Here is an 18,007-nt window from a genome sequence, read left to right on the forward strand (position 1 = left end):
CTCCTATTCAGGAGTAAATCATAGCATGAATATTAGAACAGACTGCGTGGCTAAGACAGAAACACTACAACAGTAGAAATTAAGAAAACTTTTTAAGTGGAAAAAAAGGAATGCTGACATTATACAAACTGGTGTAAAAAGCATCTACATAAAAGGCAGGTTTAACAAAAAATAGTTTAAAAAATCAATCTGTGACTAATCTTTCACTCGTATCTTGCAAGTAGAGATGTCACAATACTGAAATATTAACATAGGAGATTTTCTCCCAGTAAAGCACTGTATTTTTGTACTACTCTAACAAATATAATGGAATTTGTAATAACTGCATATTTGTAATACATTTTTTTTAAAATCCTGCTTTCCTACAAGGCAAGTGTGTAGGCAGGAGTGTAAGCACACACTCACTTCATTCCATTCTTGCAGGAGTTTGATAAATTTCTCCTTTACTTCTACTGTATTATGCTTTTACAATTTGTGTTTGTTCCAACCACAGAACCTAGTTAGAGTCTAAATTTTACTATTCGAAATTGCCTGTACATTACTTACAAAGAACTCACAAAGGCCAACTCCAGATATTTACACAAGACATCAAGTGACAGCTTCCCTTCAGCTGAAGTCCTCATAAAAACAGATAAAATCTGACCACTGATATATCTGGAGAAGGCCACTGTATCTTCTGTTTATGTAACACCAGTTTGAGTTGCAGGATCAAAAGCAAGCTTTTTCAAACTTGGTGTCTTGAAGATGTGGGTACTTCAACTTCCAGAATTCCCCAGCCATGCTAGCTGCAAAAGTTTGGGAGTTGAAGTCGACATATCTTCAAATTGCCAAGTCTGAAAATCACTGATCTAAAGGAAGGGATAACAGTATCCAGCTTCCACACAGAGGTTTTGCTAGTATTGCAGTAAATGGGTAGGACAGGCAAAGGTGAAGATGAACTACAAAAAAATGATGCAATGTTATTTTTGTAGCAGCAACAGATGCTGTTCTTATGCTATAAGAGGCCTAACACAAGAAAGGGAGAAATATACAAGCAGCTTGAAAAAAGTGCTCAGATCAGGTAATAAGGGTTCCTATACATGCATTAGATAGCACTAACTATGAGAAACTTACACTGTATGGTACACTGTAACATTATGTAGATACTATACAAATTTCCTCCATTTGTTCTGAGTTACCATGTAAAGAGGCGCAGGGAAATGCAGCATGAAGGACAGGTTTAATAAATAAAGCATGGCAGATCACCCAGAAGCCATTTGGGAGAGATTTAAGGGAATAGTTCAAAAAACAAAAACGTCCATAAAGAGGATGGATGGTTGAGTACAGAGGAAGTGACTTAGCCAAGCCTTAATGCTGCGCAGTTCCATTTATTTTTCACCCGTGCACCCACTATGCAACAGTACTGGATGTGCCCATGGTAATGGTAAGGAAGCAAATTGGTAGGATGCTAAACAGCCAAGATTGTAGACCTGTTATTTCTACAGACTGGAGTGAATTACAACAGCAACAGTGTTTGTTAACATTGGTGTTGTACAAATCTAGACAGCGAACTGGTACTGTGACATCCCTATTATCTTCCTAAATCATTCTGATAAAGGAAAAAGCTTCTAAAAAATATCACATCATTTTCCTGCTTCATTCTGTAATTTTATTGCCCAATTATTCATTACAGTTTTTCAATCATTTCACATATCCAACCATTTTCACACCATTGTAAACCACATCAGCAAGTTAATACATAAAGCTTTGCATTTCAAAAAACTAGACACTTTAGTAACAATATTACAAAGGTTTTTTTTAGCTTCAAAAATAACTGAAAATGAAAAAAATAAACTTTTAAAGAATTAGCATCATAAAATTAATTTATTCCAAGTAAAAATACAAAATAATATTAATGACATTGACCAGATATGAAAGTCTCTCCCAGAAACAACTATATTAATGGTTGAGAAAGCATTCCTTAAAGAAAATCTGAAATAAAAATGAAAAATATGTCAATGTTTAAATTTCTCTTAGCAAAAAATCTTTCTAAAAATAACAATGAAAATCTGTCTCAGTACAAAGGCTACATTACTATTGAAAAAATACCAGCATGAAGAAAAGGTACATATTTGACAGTAGAAAAATGATCTTAGTGAATCACAATGTCTAAAGTTTGCAATGAAAATAAATTTGCAATAAAGATTTATGCCTTTTTTCTTTTCTTTTTTCTTTTTTATACAAACAGTACAAACAGTATTGCACATAACAACAAATAGTCGAGGTTAAGTTGCTTTCAAAAAGAAAACCGACTAGTTCAAGTCTCGCATTGAGGGAAGGCCACAAGTGGGCCTGTGGTACCCAGGGGCTCCTTCATCCAGTTGCAGTTCAGAACAATTTGTTTCAAAAAATAACTTCTTTTCTGGAAGGACCCTCTCAGAATAATGGGGTAAGATATTAACAACTGGGGGAGGGGGGGACATTCATTTACAAAACAAAAGGGGAACTTGTTATAATTTAATAAACTAAAAATTATCTTAAAAAAATACAAACAGAAGAACTCTCACAATTCTGGTCAGTCGTGCATAATCGCTTGATTATAAATATACAAATTAAGGGCAAAACAGGTTTTTCACCTTCTGTTCACAACTTCCAGCACCAAACCAATTTGTTTTTAAATTTCCTTGCTCTTATTCATTTTAATCTCATCATTTACATAACTTCCAGCATCTCTCCCCCGGCTTTCTCCTTTCTTTCCAGCTATGTTTGTATGTGGGAAAGGGACATTTCTTCATAAATGTTTATTGTTTCACATAATTAGGTAGACTTCGGTAGGATAGCTATGATCTTCAATACAGTTATAAAGCTCTAACTTCATTTTCAAAAAAGCAAATAAGCATGAAAAAAATAAAGTTACCCATCTGTTAAATCATTTCCTCACAGAATTAAATTAATATATATTTTTTTCTGAATAAACTTACTTAGAAAATATTTTCTTTCCTATATTTCAAAATTGAGGTATTGCAAAAGATCATGTCAGTCAGAAAGCATGCCTTTTTTCTTTAAAAAAGAATAATCTGCCAACTATTGAAAACTGTCTAGTTACAAAAAGTAGTGCATAACAAATCTTGTATAGATGAAAAAAAGAAGGGAAAAGAAAAAAAAGAAAACCCCAAAGAAAACAAAATAGATTGCTGGGCTAGATAAAGCAATATCAGAAAAATGCCCAGGAGAAATTGCAAAAGGGATACCAAGAAGAATGAATATTTTTAAACCAGTAAAAAACTATTTTTTTTTCAACAGAGAAAGATTTTCTCCCCCTCCCCCCAAGCCAATAATTCCAACTGAATACTAAAAGAACATGTAGAAAGTTACAACATTAACAAGGCCATCACAACACTCAAAATGGGGACGTTTCAACATCTACTATGCAGCGCCATATCCACTCAGACTGTCCCCAGACCTCCAAAACTAGGGATGGGGTGGGTGGGGGAAGAACAAACCCACAGAAAACCCAGAAAAATAATGTACACATTCTCACATTTTCATAAATAGCACACTAACATATGTTTATGTGTTTGCCTTGTAGCCCCATATTATATGCTAAAAAAATGTCCACTGTTCAGATTAGATCTCAAATATATTCAAGCTTCACAGGATACATCCAGGATTTAAGAAATTAAATATCATACCCAAGATAATTTTTTGTATGCAGACATTTCTTTAGCACCACTTTTCCCAATCCAAATGTGCCCTGTTTATCAGCCACTATTTAAGCTGGTAGTGTACATATGCTATTGTGAGCTCTTTGGTTTTCTGGACATGGGCTGCAACTACATAAATAGGTGCAAGCGTTTATGAGATAGGAACTAAGAGCTCAAAATTTATTTTGTGAGTGAGCATATGTATTTGCTTCTATGGTTGAACTTTCAAGAGTGTGAATGGTAGACATAGAGGCTTAAACAGTTAGTTTGATCACAGTACTAGACATAATCACTTTACTATATAAAATAAATTGCACAATATAGAACAGAGCACCGCAAAGTACTTCGTCTATCATTCACAAATCTGTTTAAGGATATTTCTACATCTATTCTTTTTAAAAAATATCTGTTGTAATATAGGCGATACGGCTATGGGCTGATTTTAATTTCAGAAGCATCTACACAGACTTAGACATGCCTTCCTCCAGTCAGGAACCTGTGTGCATATGTGTGTGTGTGTGTGTTTTAAATTATTTGATTGAGTACTTTGTAGCCTACATAGAATCTTAATTGGTGCACGGTGGGTAGATTTTTGTATTAGATATCTATAAAAAATTTATTGCATGCGTCAACCTGATTAAACATGCAGTCAAAACTATTGACCTTCCTTGGAAGCTTTCTGAATGCTCTACTGATCTTTCAGCAGCCATTACTGTTTTAAATCACATAATTATCTTTTTAAATGATACCCTAGCTTGAATAATGTGGTATTAGTAATACCATCTTAATAGCAGCAAAAGCTATTGCAGCATACATTTACATAACACTAAAAGGCCTAAACAAATAGGAAACCCTCAGCAAAATAGGAAAGGGATGGGGAGATGGGAGTGGAGAAAATGTGATCCAGCTTATGAGGTATCATCCTTATCAGTAAAAATAGAGAGCAACTAAAGATTGTTTAGGGTTTTTCCTACTCTGAATGATTGCTGAATATCCACTGTAAATTTTTGCTACATCTGCCACCTACTTGTGAGTGTTACCTTTGGTAAATCATGTGCTAGGGGCAAATCAAAGTTTCTGAAAATAAGTGCATGCTCCAGTTTTAAAATAAAAGTACATAATTTAAAAAAAATCTTAATCACATATACACCAACCTAGTGGAGGCTGATGACCATAGCAGTCTACTTATTGTTAGCTGTGACAAGTCTCAGGTAAGAAATTAAGGTACCAAGCAGATGTTTGTGTGAATCAAAGTGCAAAATCAGTACAGTTACACTCTGCTAGGCTTGTATTATACTGGACATAGTGTTCAGTAATGTGACTGTAAATAATCATAATCATCATCATCATCATTATAATCATAACCATCATCATAATAAAAAGACCCATCTCTTCATTAAAGTCAAGGATGAATGCACAGATTTCCAGAACACAAAAGCCCTGAGGCAGCACTCCTTTCCCCTTCAATCCAGTCGGCTCCAGTACTGCTGGCCTTCAGCCCGGGCCTCAGCTCCAACGGAAGGGCACGTGGCGGGGCCGGTCGCCTCCTTCCTTCACGAGCGGCTTGTGGAACTCTCGTCCAGCCCGAGAATGAATGCTCGCCCAACAGTATTCACAGTAATACTGCAAGCAGGTAACATTGGCACAAAAGAATGGAGCAAATTTTCCACCACAGCGAGTACCCTGGCATTCATCACACATCTGATCATCAAGCACATATGGCTTTACTTCCACCTATAAAAGGAGACAGGTACAGAGTCAATCAGTAAATACAGAGCATTTGTGAATGACCCTTGCACGTCAGAATGGACTCTAGTGCAACCTCTCACAAAGTAGACAAGAGCCACAACTCCCCAGCTTTAAAAGGAAGAGAAACAGTTTTCTGGCTTTAAGACATCACACATATTGAATAGAAGGGGTAATTTTAATTGGTATATCCTGTCATATCATGCTGTTGCAAATTTAAAAAGTTGTATCAGAAAAAATACATTTCCATGTTTCACAGTATTTGTGGAAAAGCTTGGTTTTTGTTATGCAAATTACCAAAGGAATTCTGCCTTTAATTTAATCGTTGTTAAAATATTGCTGTCATTTCTTTCTCTATTACAAGGAATGTTTAGCATCTCTTTTTTATCAAGTTTAATGTTGCAACAGATTTGAACTGAAAGGCCCATACAGATATTCCTCACTTACTGACCACAATTGGGATTGGCAACTCTTTTGTAAGCGGTGCAGTTGCTGTGTGATGTCATGGACCGTGCTGACTTATGTGCTGACTTATTCCAGCTGTGGTCAGTAATTGAATCACCACGGATCATTAAGCGCAATGTCATATGACCATAATTTGTGACATCCTCCAACTTCTCCATTGACTTTGTTGGTTGTGAGGGTTACAAATGGCAATCACATGACTGTGGAACACTGTGACCATTATAAATGCATGCCAGTTGCCAAGTGCTATGATGGCCACTAATTTATGGACCAGTTGTAAGACTAATTTTTTACTGCCGTCAAGTTCAAAGAGATGCAAATAGAACAAAGTCAGAAAGTCAGCACTCTTTGTGAAACCATCAGGTATATCTGAGTATATTCCATGTTAAAATATAATTGCCTTAATATTCTATTAGAAGTTCTACTTTTCACATACTGCCTTATTTTTCCTGTAAACATATTAAACACTATGATCAAAACATGTAATCCTACCTGTTCAAAAGCATTTTTTAAAAATGTACTAATTTATATTATAGTCTTAGCTTCTGTAAAGCAATTTTTAGCCACATTGGATAATTTTATTTTATTTATTATTTTAATTCCATTTATATCCCGCCCTTCTCCGAAGACTCAGGGCGGCTTACAAACTTAGCAGTAATCCTGGATTATAGATCAATGAATGGTCCAACTTCACCAGGCATCCATGCAATTTGCCTGCAGAGTTAAGACAACCAAAGATGCTTTACTTACCCGTTTATCGATGTCATTGTGTTGGAGCTGGACAAAGCGTGCACTAATAGCAGCAATATAGCTCTGCTGATTGGAGAAAGCCACTCTACCAGCACCTTTGGGGTACTTTAACTCTGGGTCTGTATCAATGCCAGCATAGCAGACTCCTCCATACAAACGATCCATAATCATAGCTAGTTCAACTATAAGAGAACATGAATAATGGTAAAATGGCCATAATTTAATCTTTAGAATTTCTGGCACTTCTATACTGTTAATGTTTTTACTTATTTCTTAGGAAGCTGATCCCTTAATTGTCTTCCATTAACTACAAAATGTTGAGAGCAATGGGGAGGGGCAAAAAGAGTTAGAAAGACCTTCCTCAGATTGAACATGCAGTAAACACCCAAGAAATCTAATATAGAACACCTCTGACCTATCACACAAGAGACAAACTTATAAAGCAAAATTTCATTAGCCATAAGAAAAGAATACCATCATCAGCATATTATTATAACTAAAAAATAAGTTAAACTGCAATTTCAACCATTAGAAGGAATAGGTAGTATTTCAATACATTTTTTCCAGGAGTGTATGTTTGAGATAATTAATCTAAATATCAAATTTACTTTGGATACCAAATATCCAAAGGAAGAGATTAGTACCACCACTTCCAAAACCTCTTCCTAAATGGCTCGAACCAAAAACTGAAACTATGATATACATGCTATATTAATAAAACTAGAATAGATACATCAAAATCAGTATCTGCATTTGAAAAAACCTTGAGTTGATTTTAAACAATCAAATGGAAGAGTAAAGCAATCTAGGTATCAGCTATGGTTAAAAAGTCCAATTTAAAGTAGCAAACAATAAAATTTGAGAAAGCAATATAAAAGGACTAAATCTAAACATTATTAAAATTATTTAGACAATGGACAAAACTTAAAAGAAACAGATACAAATAAAATAGTAAACAAGGCCACTAATTAAAGATGTTACAAATATTGAGACAAAAGCTAAAGTATTAGCCAATGCACAAGGAAAAGTTTCTCTTTTGAAACAAGTTGTTTTTATAACTGGATAAAAGAAATCACATTTCAGTGAATCTGTCAATAGTTGATATAATAGATGGTTGTATATAGCACATAGTCTAAAGCAGTGCTTTTTTTGTAAAAGAAAAATGTGCCAGAACTCACACATGTCATACAACCTGCCTTGCCTACCCTAAAAGGTTCCATCCAAAAAAGGTGCTGGAACTCCGTTCTGAGTGTTCTATGAGAAAAAAAAGCCCTGGTCTAAAGAAATAAATGTAGCTAATTATTTGAAAGAAGTCTCAGCTCAACATTTTTAGATTAATAGCAGAGATGATTCTCAATTACTGACTACAGTTGTGACTGGCAATTCCATTGCTAACTGATGTGATCATAAGTAAAAGTCATGTGATCATGCAGACTTACAATGTCAGTTCATAAGTTCCAGCTGCGGTTATTAAGAGAATCACCACAGGCCCACATTACTGGACAGTGACTTTTGACTTCTTGTTAGCTTTCCTAATGAAGGTCACAAATGCACCTTCATTGTAAATGCACGCCAGTTGTCTAGCACCCAAATTGCAATCACATGACCACAGAGTTTGCAATGGCTACAAGGACAGATAATCTTTTTGTTCAGTGTGCTTGTAAACTTTTCATGGTCACTGAATGAGTGGTGGATAAGGGAATGATCTGTAGTTATTCTCAAAGCATTTCCTGATACACCTATCCCATTAGTGAACCAATATGCTAAAATATGCATGTCAATATTGGTCAATATATTACACTCAATGATTGGTAACTATGTTAATCTGGATTAAATTGGATTTATTAAGAGCAAACAGATTGGAAATCCAATTAGGTATTGGATTTTAAAAAATGGCCTTTTTATTCTAGATGCTTACAAAGTCTTCAGTATGTTGGCACAGTCATTTTTGCTCAAGAAAAGAGAAAAATACATATTTGGAGTTAAATTTATAAATGTAGTACAGAAATTATATTTTAAATTAAATGTGATTGTAAGGTGTAATGCTACAGATTCACAACATATAATTATACAGAGAGGAACAAAATCAGTTTACCCATTCTCTGCTCCAATCTGTCACTGAAAGCCCTTTTATACAATTTAAACAATAACATTGGTAACAACAGTTATTGATAACAGTAAACCCTCATGAGGAAGCAATTTATACATGCTCTGATGATACCGTTGTAATGTTGCCTAAGTCAAATCAGAAATTCCCTTTGGTCAAAGAAGAAAAATTAAAATAATCATGCAATAGCATGGCTAAAAATAAATTTTAACAATGCTGAGGCATTGTTTACCAACATGATACCAAATTAAAGCACCATGTAGGGATAAAGTTGCCATAAACAATATTGGATTTTTTGTCTTCCATTCAATTGTGCCAGTTTCTTACGAGACCTGAACAAGTCCCTGCAGTTTTCTTGGCAAGACTTTTCAGAAGCGGTTTGCCATTGCCTCCTTCCTATGGTTGAGAGAAAATGGCTGGTTCAAGGTCACCACCCCTCTGGCTTTGTGTCCAAGGCAGGACTAGAAATCAGTCTCCCAGTTTCTAGCCTGACCACTACACGAAATAGGCTCTCATTAGAATTTTAATTTCTCCTCAACAGTTTCATGTTAAAATCATTAATTTAAATTTGCTAATGCATAAAACTGAAGATCAACTTAATTATAACCCTCATCAAAAAACTGTGTCTTCTTAAAAATAACTCTACTTCTTAAGTTATTTAAATCATTTCTAAATACTACATATTTCCTTAACTAGCAAAAAATATTTTTTTGGCAATTTTTAAAAACAAAATTTGTGTTTAAAAAAAGGAAAGCAATCTGGGAAAGATTTATTTATTTTATAGGTTTTCAACTGATGCTTGTTCCATTATATTAAAATATACATTTTAAAAAATGGAGAGAGATTGAAGGATTCAAACCATATAGTCAAAACTTGACATCTTTTTAAAGGAAAGACTATTATATGTACAGAAAATTCAGGATCCTATTTTAGGCTTTTCTAGTGGAATCTGAAAGCAGCATCAAAATTTGCCTTATAGTCTTCCCTGTTAAGTCATTAAAGACAAAGGAAAACAGTGCTATTTTATAAATGGAGGATTAGGCTATTTTAACAACAGCATGTATAAGTTCTATCAGTCCTTAAAGATGAAGAAGTCACTTTACACTTACAGATTTCAAAATAACTATTCTTGAAGTAGAGAAAAATATTAAAGGGCAATGTCAAAAAAATATGCCGCATTATGAAAGGTTCTTGAATGCTTTCTGTTTAAAATATTTAGAGGATTAGAAATTGGGGATAAAAATAGACATGTTGTAGATACAGAAACCGTTAATAGAGGTCTCTCAAATCAATTAGAGAAAATGTATTGAAATAAATGCAATAATATCATAGTATAATTCTTCAGGCAAATAGTTCAAGTACTATTTTTAAAGAGTATTGGGAGGTATGTGGCAACATTAGAATGTACTGGAATGGCGTTATAGGATTGCTCCAATGTCCAACAATTTTGGCAGGCCAATTTTAGGTAAGTATATGTACCTACACCATCAAATTTTAGGTAAGTAAATACCACTTACACTATCAGAATTGTTATCATGGATTGAAGGAGAAAACAAAATATTAAAATCAAAGACATTATTAGAATTATTTAATGGCACTAAAAGTATTTACAGCCCAGAAATAACATTTCATTTTAGACCTTTGGTACTCCAAATTATCAGAAATAGTTTTTAAGGCAAAAGCTTATGGCCACTATACACAAAATGCGGAGTTTTTGATACAACGGCTCTGTTCACCTAATCTGCAATTTTTTTTTATTAGGTTGCTATAAATACAAAATCAATTTAGTGACATTTGGCCTCCACAATATACAAATTGTGGAATGAAGATAAATAGTTTGAACAGGAGGTTTTAACAATATATGAATATATACTGAGCATATTCTTTTGTTTTTTAATAATTTGAAATAATTTGAAATTTATTTTAATTTTTAATTGGTAATTTTTTACAGTATAATTTTAGTGATTCACTAATAAATTTAAAAATTAATACCTTTTTAAAAGGCGGTTTTTAAAGTGTAAAAAACCCAACTCCAATGTGAACTTTATTTCCAAGAATGTCTCTGGGATCACCAAATGTCTCTTATAAACTATTTAAAAATGAAAATGTTAAGCAGCTACAAGAAAGAGGATGAAAATAAGCAATGATAAGAGAGAATATTGAAGACAAGCTAATAAGGGGGGGTGGGGGTTGTTATATTATTTTATTTTTCCTCTTATTTTATTTTTTATAGGATGTTTTTCTATTTATGTAAGCCGCCTTGAGTCACCACGCGCAAGTAGGCGGTGGCAATACAAATTTTCTAAATAAATAAATTGGTGAAATAATGTACTTTGGAATTTTTCCATAGGCATCTGAACAAGTGAGGGGTAAATAGCAACCTTTGTTTGTTATGTCATTATGCAAATGACAATTTACATTCTTATACATGACATTATGGGACAATTATATAATCTCATCACTTGTACAATGATGTCATAATGCATAGATTATTTTGATATCTTGGGGCTTATTACAGATGTTGCTGAACCTGTTATATCCCACTGGAAGGCATTTTTTAAATGTTCCCTCAGAAGTCATTTAGTGAACAATGTCAACATTCTAAAGAAACCCATCAGTCCAAAAAAGTTGGGGGTCCAATAAACATAGACGTATTTTGGAAGCAAGGAGGAAAGAATTGGAGAATGAAATTAAGGAAAAAGAAAAGGCTTTGATTTTGAATCCAGCGGATGTGAAGACTAAGGAGGTTATTAAGCTATTAAAAGGACAATTTGACAAATTAATGGCTGACCAAGTGGCAACCAATTTGCGGTTTGCCAGGCACAACACCTTTTGCAATGCTAATAAACCAGGTAGATGGTTAGCTTATAGACTGAGGAAAAAGCAAAGGGCTTCTAATATAGATAAAATTGAGCATAAGGGAAGGGTTGTGTTTCAACAGAATCTTATTAAGGATGCTTTTGTGGATTTTTATTCTAAATTATATGCTAAGGAGAAGATTAATGAAAAAGACATTGATATATATTTGGAGAATGCTAGCATCCCGGTTCTTACGCAAGAACAAAAAGAGGGGATTAATCAATTGATAACAGAAGAAGAAATTCTTATAGTAATTAAGGAATTGAAGGTGGACAAAGCGCCAGGCACGGATGGTTTGACTGCGGCTTATTACAAAAATCTACAATTAGAGATGATAAAACCGTTAAAGGAACTGTTCCAGACAATTCAGAGGGGGGGAAAGGTGCCTCCGTCTTGGAGAACTGCTTTTATTTCTCTGATTCCGAAGGAAGACCAAGATGCTACTCAAGTTAAAAATTATAGACTGATATCGCTTTTAAATACAGACTACAAGATATTTGCTAAGGTGTTGGCTAATAGATTGATGAGGGTTCTGCAACAGACGATTCATGGGGACCAAACGGGGTTTATTAGTGGTAGGCAAATGAAAAATAATGTGAGGCATATAGTTGATGTGTTAAGAGTTTTTGGAAAGGAATAACCAGATCCCTGCGGCGCTAATTTTTTTAGATGCTGAAAAAGCTTTTGATCAATTGAATTGGCAATTTTTGATGAAAGTCTTGGATAAAATGAATTTTGGGGATAATTTTTTGCAGCCAATTAGGGCATTATATCAAAAACAAACTGCCCGAATAATAGTTAATAATAGCCTGACAGAAGCATGTAATATTGAGAAGGGCACAAGGCAAGGGTGTCCGTTATCGCCCTTGTTATTTGTACTAACATTGGAGATATTGTTGGTTAAAATACGGAATTCGGAAAAAATTAAGGGTATACAAATTAGAGATCAGGATTATAGATTGAGAGCGTTCGCAGACGATCTGGTTGTTACAGTGACCCAGCCGGAGAACTCTGTTGTGGACCTGATGGAGATAATAATACAATATGGGAAGGTTTCTGGATATAAAGTTAATACACAAAAAACTAAAATTCTGGCCAAAAATATGACAGCTTCGCAAAAGGCTCTCTTAGAAGGATTAACTGGATTTGAGATTGTTAAAAGGGTTAAATATTTGGGGGTGTTTTTGTCGCCCTCTAATACAAACTATGAAAAATTATGGGGGAAAATTCAAAAAGAAATGGAGAGTTGGGAAAAATTGCAATTGTCTTTGTTGGGGCGAATCGCAGCAGTGAAAATGAATGTCCTGCCTAAATTCTTATTTTTATTTCAAATGATACCGGTTCTTAAGAAAGATTCTAATTTGGAGGAATGGCAGCGAGGTATCAATAAATTTGTATGGGCAGGGAAAAGGCCACGAGTTAAACTAAAGATAATACAGGATACTCGTGAAAGAGGTGGTCTTAAAATGCCTAATTTTAAATTATATTATGAAGCTGCTGCTTTAGCAGGAATAAGTGATTGGATCAATTTGACACAAGAGAGATTATTAAATCTTGAGGGCCATGACTTGTTTTTTGGCTGGCATGCATATTTGTTGTATGATAAGAAGGTAGATAATGTTTTTAGAGTGCATATTTTAAGACAGGCATTGTTGAGGGTTTGGAAGAAGTACAGACATAAATTAGATTGTAAGATACCATTGTGGGCAATCCCAAAACACGCAATAGAAAATATACATGCTGGTTTCAAACATGATGTGACTACGTACAAGGAGATTCTAAGTTTGGAAAGAAATGTCTGGTGTTTGAAACCATATAGTCTCTTGCGAGATGAGAAGATTGTTCAGACTTGGTTTCAATATACTCAGCTACGGGCCAGGTGGAAAGAAGATCAGAAAAATGGTTTTACAATGACTGATGAAAATCTGATAAAGCAAATCAGAAATCAGGGTCCAGCACATATTAAACGGATATATCTTGCCTTGATAGAAATTGACTCAGAAACAGAACTCGTTAAGGATTGTATGATTAAATGGGCCCAAAATATCCAAGAAGTTATTACAATGGACACATGGGAAAGGATTTGGGTGAGGAACGTAAAATTCACACAAGCTCAAAATTTAAGAGAAAATTTTTATAAAATGTTTTACAATGGCATTTAGATCCTAAAAAGCTGGCAAGTATGTATCCGAACTATCAGCCTAAATGCTGGAGGTGTGGTGAAGAAGATGCAACATATTTTCATATATGGTGGACTTGTAAAAAGGTTAAGGCCTTTTGGATAAAAATTTGGTGGAACATGCAGAAGATTTTCAAGCAAAGGATAAAGTTTTGTCCGCAACTTTTTTTGTTGGGTATAATTACAGATGCTACGGTTGTGGACACTAAGCTGATGTTGAATTTAATTACGGCAGCAAGACTCTTAATAGGCCAATATTGGAAGAAGGAGGAACTGCCGACCATAGAAGAATGGACTTTAAAGGTTTCTGACCTGGCAGAGATGGCAAAGATCTCGGCTTATTTGAAAGATCACTCGCAAGAACGTTATTGTTATGGAGTGGAGAAAATGGATTGAGTATATCCAGAACAAATATGGGACTAAGAAGTTTCATGTAGCATTTGAATAAGTCTTCCTTTTTTCTCTCCTCTTTTTTTCTCTTTTCCTTTTTTTATATATCTTATATTAATAGTGTTTGTAATTACCCTATATGAGCTAGAGAGAGATGGATTTTAGAGTTTATGGTTGTTAGCATATGAATGTTTACGATTGGTTTTTTTTTTTTGTTCTTTATACCTTGTACTTAGCTCTGGGAAGTCGGGGGGGGGGAGGGGGGGAGGGGTAGGGAGGGAGGGATAGGGGAGGGTTAGGGGGGATTGTTAAAGATAAAATGTATGATAAAACTTTTCAATAAAAAAAAAAGTTGGGGGTCCGAGACATATACTAAAGAACTGCACTTTGTAAATTTGAACTGAAAACTGAAATATATACCAAGAATTATTAGAATTTTTTATTTAAGATAATCTGATATTTCCAGACAAAGACTTAAATATTAACTATATGAGGACTGTTGTAATTGTTTCTCTATCATTTAAAAAAACCCACAAGGATTATTCAAATACTTCTCCATATTATTTTTTTTATACTCAAATTTATTACTCTACCCCAGAGAGTCTTTGAGACTCACATAGTTCCCTCAACTTCACCAGTTTAAGAAAATTACTTTCAAGTTGAAAACTGATCATGACAAACAAAAGGGAATAGCTATTCTTCACTTGAAAGGTAAATTGACAGTGCTTTCTTTCGGGGGGGGGGTGTTTAATACTCCCTCTTGAATTTAACATAGCTGCCTATGGTAACTGGAAGAACTCCTTTGGTGAGGAAAACCAAAATCCTTTCTATAAGGATAAAGAATAGGATTGTAATGTTCACTTATTCTCTCTCCAATCTCTGATAATAGCTGTTTGAGTAGATTTCTCAATCATCCTGAAGAAATTTTGAAATATAAGAGAGAGAGAAAAGTATCAGCAAAAATCACTTGTGAGATTACCCAGTTGGTTACATTCAATTGCAAAATAAAATAGAAAATATACAAAAAGAAGTAGAACTCATTTGAAATACCCTAAATAAAACTAGGCAGATTATTTTATCAAGCTTCAAGCAGTTTTTCACATTCAGCTGGCTTTTTATACTTTTACTCACCAGCTCGGAGGGGTCGTGGAACTCCTCCCACAAAAATAGTTTTTCTGGGGTCTAAAGGTTGAGAACCATCCATTACAAAGTCACTGTCGCTTAAATTCCAAGGTCGAATTTGTACCTGAAATATTCCAAAGATCAGCTTCCTTTTAATCTGCCTTTTGAAAATTAATCTAAAACCAAACAACTTTTATGCAGTGTCTTAACTATCTACAGTTGCAAGAAAAAGTATGTGAACCCTTTGGGATTATGTGATTTTTTGCATGAATTGGCCATAAAATGCGCTCTAAAAGTCATGTAAGTCACAACAATAGAAAAACACAGTCTGCTTAAAATAATACTACACAAACATTAGCTGTTGTCATGTTTTAATTGAAGATAAGATGGAAACATTCACAGTGTAGGGTGGAAAAAGTATGTGAACCTTTGGACTTAATAACTGGTTGACCCTCCTTTGGCAGCAATAACCTCAACCAAATGTTTCCTGTAGTTGCAGATCAGACCTGCACAACGATCTGGAGTAATTTTGGACCACTCCTCTGCACAAAACTGTTTCAGTGTAGCAATATTCTTGGGATGTCTGGTGTGAATCGCTCTTTTAACGTCATGCCACAGCATTTCAATCGGGTTGAGGTCAGGACTCTGACTGGGCCACTCCAGAAGGTGTATTCTGTTCTGTTGAAGCCATTGTTTTGTTGAATTACTTGTATGCTTTGGGTCATTGTCCTGTTGCATCACCCATCCTCTGCGGAGCTTCAGTTGGCGGACAGATGGTCGTACGTTTTCCTGCAAAATGTCCTGATAAACTCTGGAATACATTTTCCCATCAATGACAACAATCCGTCCAGGCCCTGAGGCAGCAAAGCAGCCCCAAACCATGATGCTCCCTCCACCATGTTTTACTTTGGGGATGAGGTTTTGATGTTGCTGTGCTGTGCCATTTTTTCTCCACACATATTGTTGTGTGTTTTTCCCAGACAACTCAATTTTGGTTTCATCTCTCCACAGTATATTTTGCCAGTAGTGCTGTGGAACATCCAGGTGCTCTTATGCAAACTTCAAACGTGGACAGATGAAGCCAAAACTGAGTTTTTTGGGAAAAACACACAACACTGTGTGTGGAGAAAAAATGGCACAGCACAGCAACATCAAAACCTCATCCCCAAAGTAAAACATGGCGGAAGGAGCATCATGGTTTGGGGCTGCTTTGCTGCCTCAGGGCCTGGACGGATTGTTGTCATTGATGGGAAAATGTATTCCAGAGTTTATCAGGACATTTTGCAGGAAAACGAATGACCATCTGTCCGCCAACTGAAGCTCCGCAGAGGATGGGTGATGCAACATGACAATGACCCAAAGCATACAAGTAATTCAACAAAACAATGGCTTCAACAGAACAGAATACACCTTCTGGAGTGGCCCAGTCAGAGTCCTGACCTCAACCCGATTCACACCAGACATCCCAAGAATATTGCTACACTGAAACAGTTTTGTGCAGAGGAGTGGTCCAAAATTACTCCAGATCATTGTGCAGGTCTGATCTGCAACTACAGGAAATGTTTGGTTGAGGTTATTGCTGCCAAAGGAGGGTCAACCAGTTATTAAGTCCAAAGGTTCACATACTTTTTCCACCCTGCACTGTGAATGTTTCCATCTTATCTTCAATTAAAACATGACAACAGCTAATGTTTGTGTAGTATTATTTTAAGCAGACTGTGTTTTTCTATTGTTGTGACTTATATGACGTTTAGAGCGCATTTTATGGCCAATTCATGCAAAAAACCACATAATCCCAAAGGGTTCACATACTTTTTCTTGCAACTGTATAGGTATCAAAATCAACTCATGGGCGGAATGTTTTAGAAGTTCTTTTTACAAAAATATGTTTTCCATGAAAACCTGCAGTAAAACCATTAATAACATCTACACTGTGACTTAACCTTGTTTCATGGCTATATTAGCCAAGGAACATCAAATACACATTAACCTTTGCCAATATGGCAAGATAGTCTCATACAATGGTTGCCTAGAAAATGATAAATTTTGATATCCTATCCCAGAATCTCTTCATTCTTACTTTTACAATAATATCTGCCAATCACAATATCAACTTGTTTTGCAAGTAGGAAAGATTAGTTAACGCTTAGTGTAAGAGGTTCACTTCTGAATGGCATAGCAACATAGAATAATAGAATAAGCAGAAAGACATGCAGCTTACTATTTTATTCAGGATGCCCACAAAATGTGTAAGCTTACTCTCTGAGACATCAGAGCAACATAACAGTCTCTAGAATATTAAGGCAACTTAGGTCAAATGTGAAGCATCCAATATACCAAGCTATACCTATGATGAATAGTTGATAAGTGAGCCACAAGATAGTAAAGCACCTGCAAACATGAAGATGTGAAGGTTTTGCTACTGCAACGTGAACAATTTTGATGAAAAACACAGAACTTCCGATTCAGAACAAAGAATATGATAGTTCATAAATTATTTGACATATGTTTTAACAAAGTACTCAACTTAGTTTATATCACAGAATTTTTTTTATCTTTTCAATCTTGACTCAAGTTAGCCACTCAATTTTCCCCCTTTTATATAAGAATAAAGTCCAGTCTATTTTGTAGTTTACATAATTCTTCTGTTTCTATAATTAATAACCTTTCCTTTAAAGTATCCATTTTTGCCATTAAAATCTAGGA

General features: G+C 35.0%; 1 protein-coding gene across 7 annotated transcripts in view; it reads right to left on the reverse strand.

The window, feature by feature from the left end:
* Positions 1-354: 354 nt before the first annotated feature.
* CPEB3 (cytoplasmic polyadenylation element binding protein 3) overlaps positions 355-18,007 on the reverse strand; it is a 95,601-nt gene continuing 77,948 nt past the window's right edge. For all 7 annotated transcript variants that reach the window (XM_083363851.1, XM_083363849.1, XM_083363850.1 and 4 more), the window contains 3 exons: positions 15,311-15,425; positions 6,645-6,826; positions 355-5,417 (listed from right to left, as the gene is read on the reverse strand). In XM_083363851.1, the coding sequence (XP_083219977.1) occupies positions 5,190-5,417; positions 6,645-6,826; positions 15,311-15,425 (525 nt within the window). In that variant the 3' untranslated portion in view covers positions 355-5,189. The remainder of the gene's footprint in view (positions 5,418-6,644; positions 6,827-15,310; positions 15,426-18,007) is intronic.

Source organism: Vipera ursinii (genome assembly GCF_947247035.1).
Source record: "Vipera ursinii genome assembly, chromosome: 5".
Classification (NCBI taxonomy): Eukaryota; Metazoa; Chordata; class Lepidosauria; order Squamata; family Viperidae; genus Vipera; species Vipera ursinii.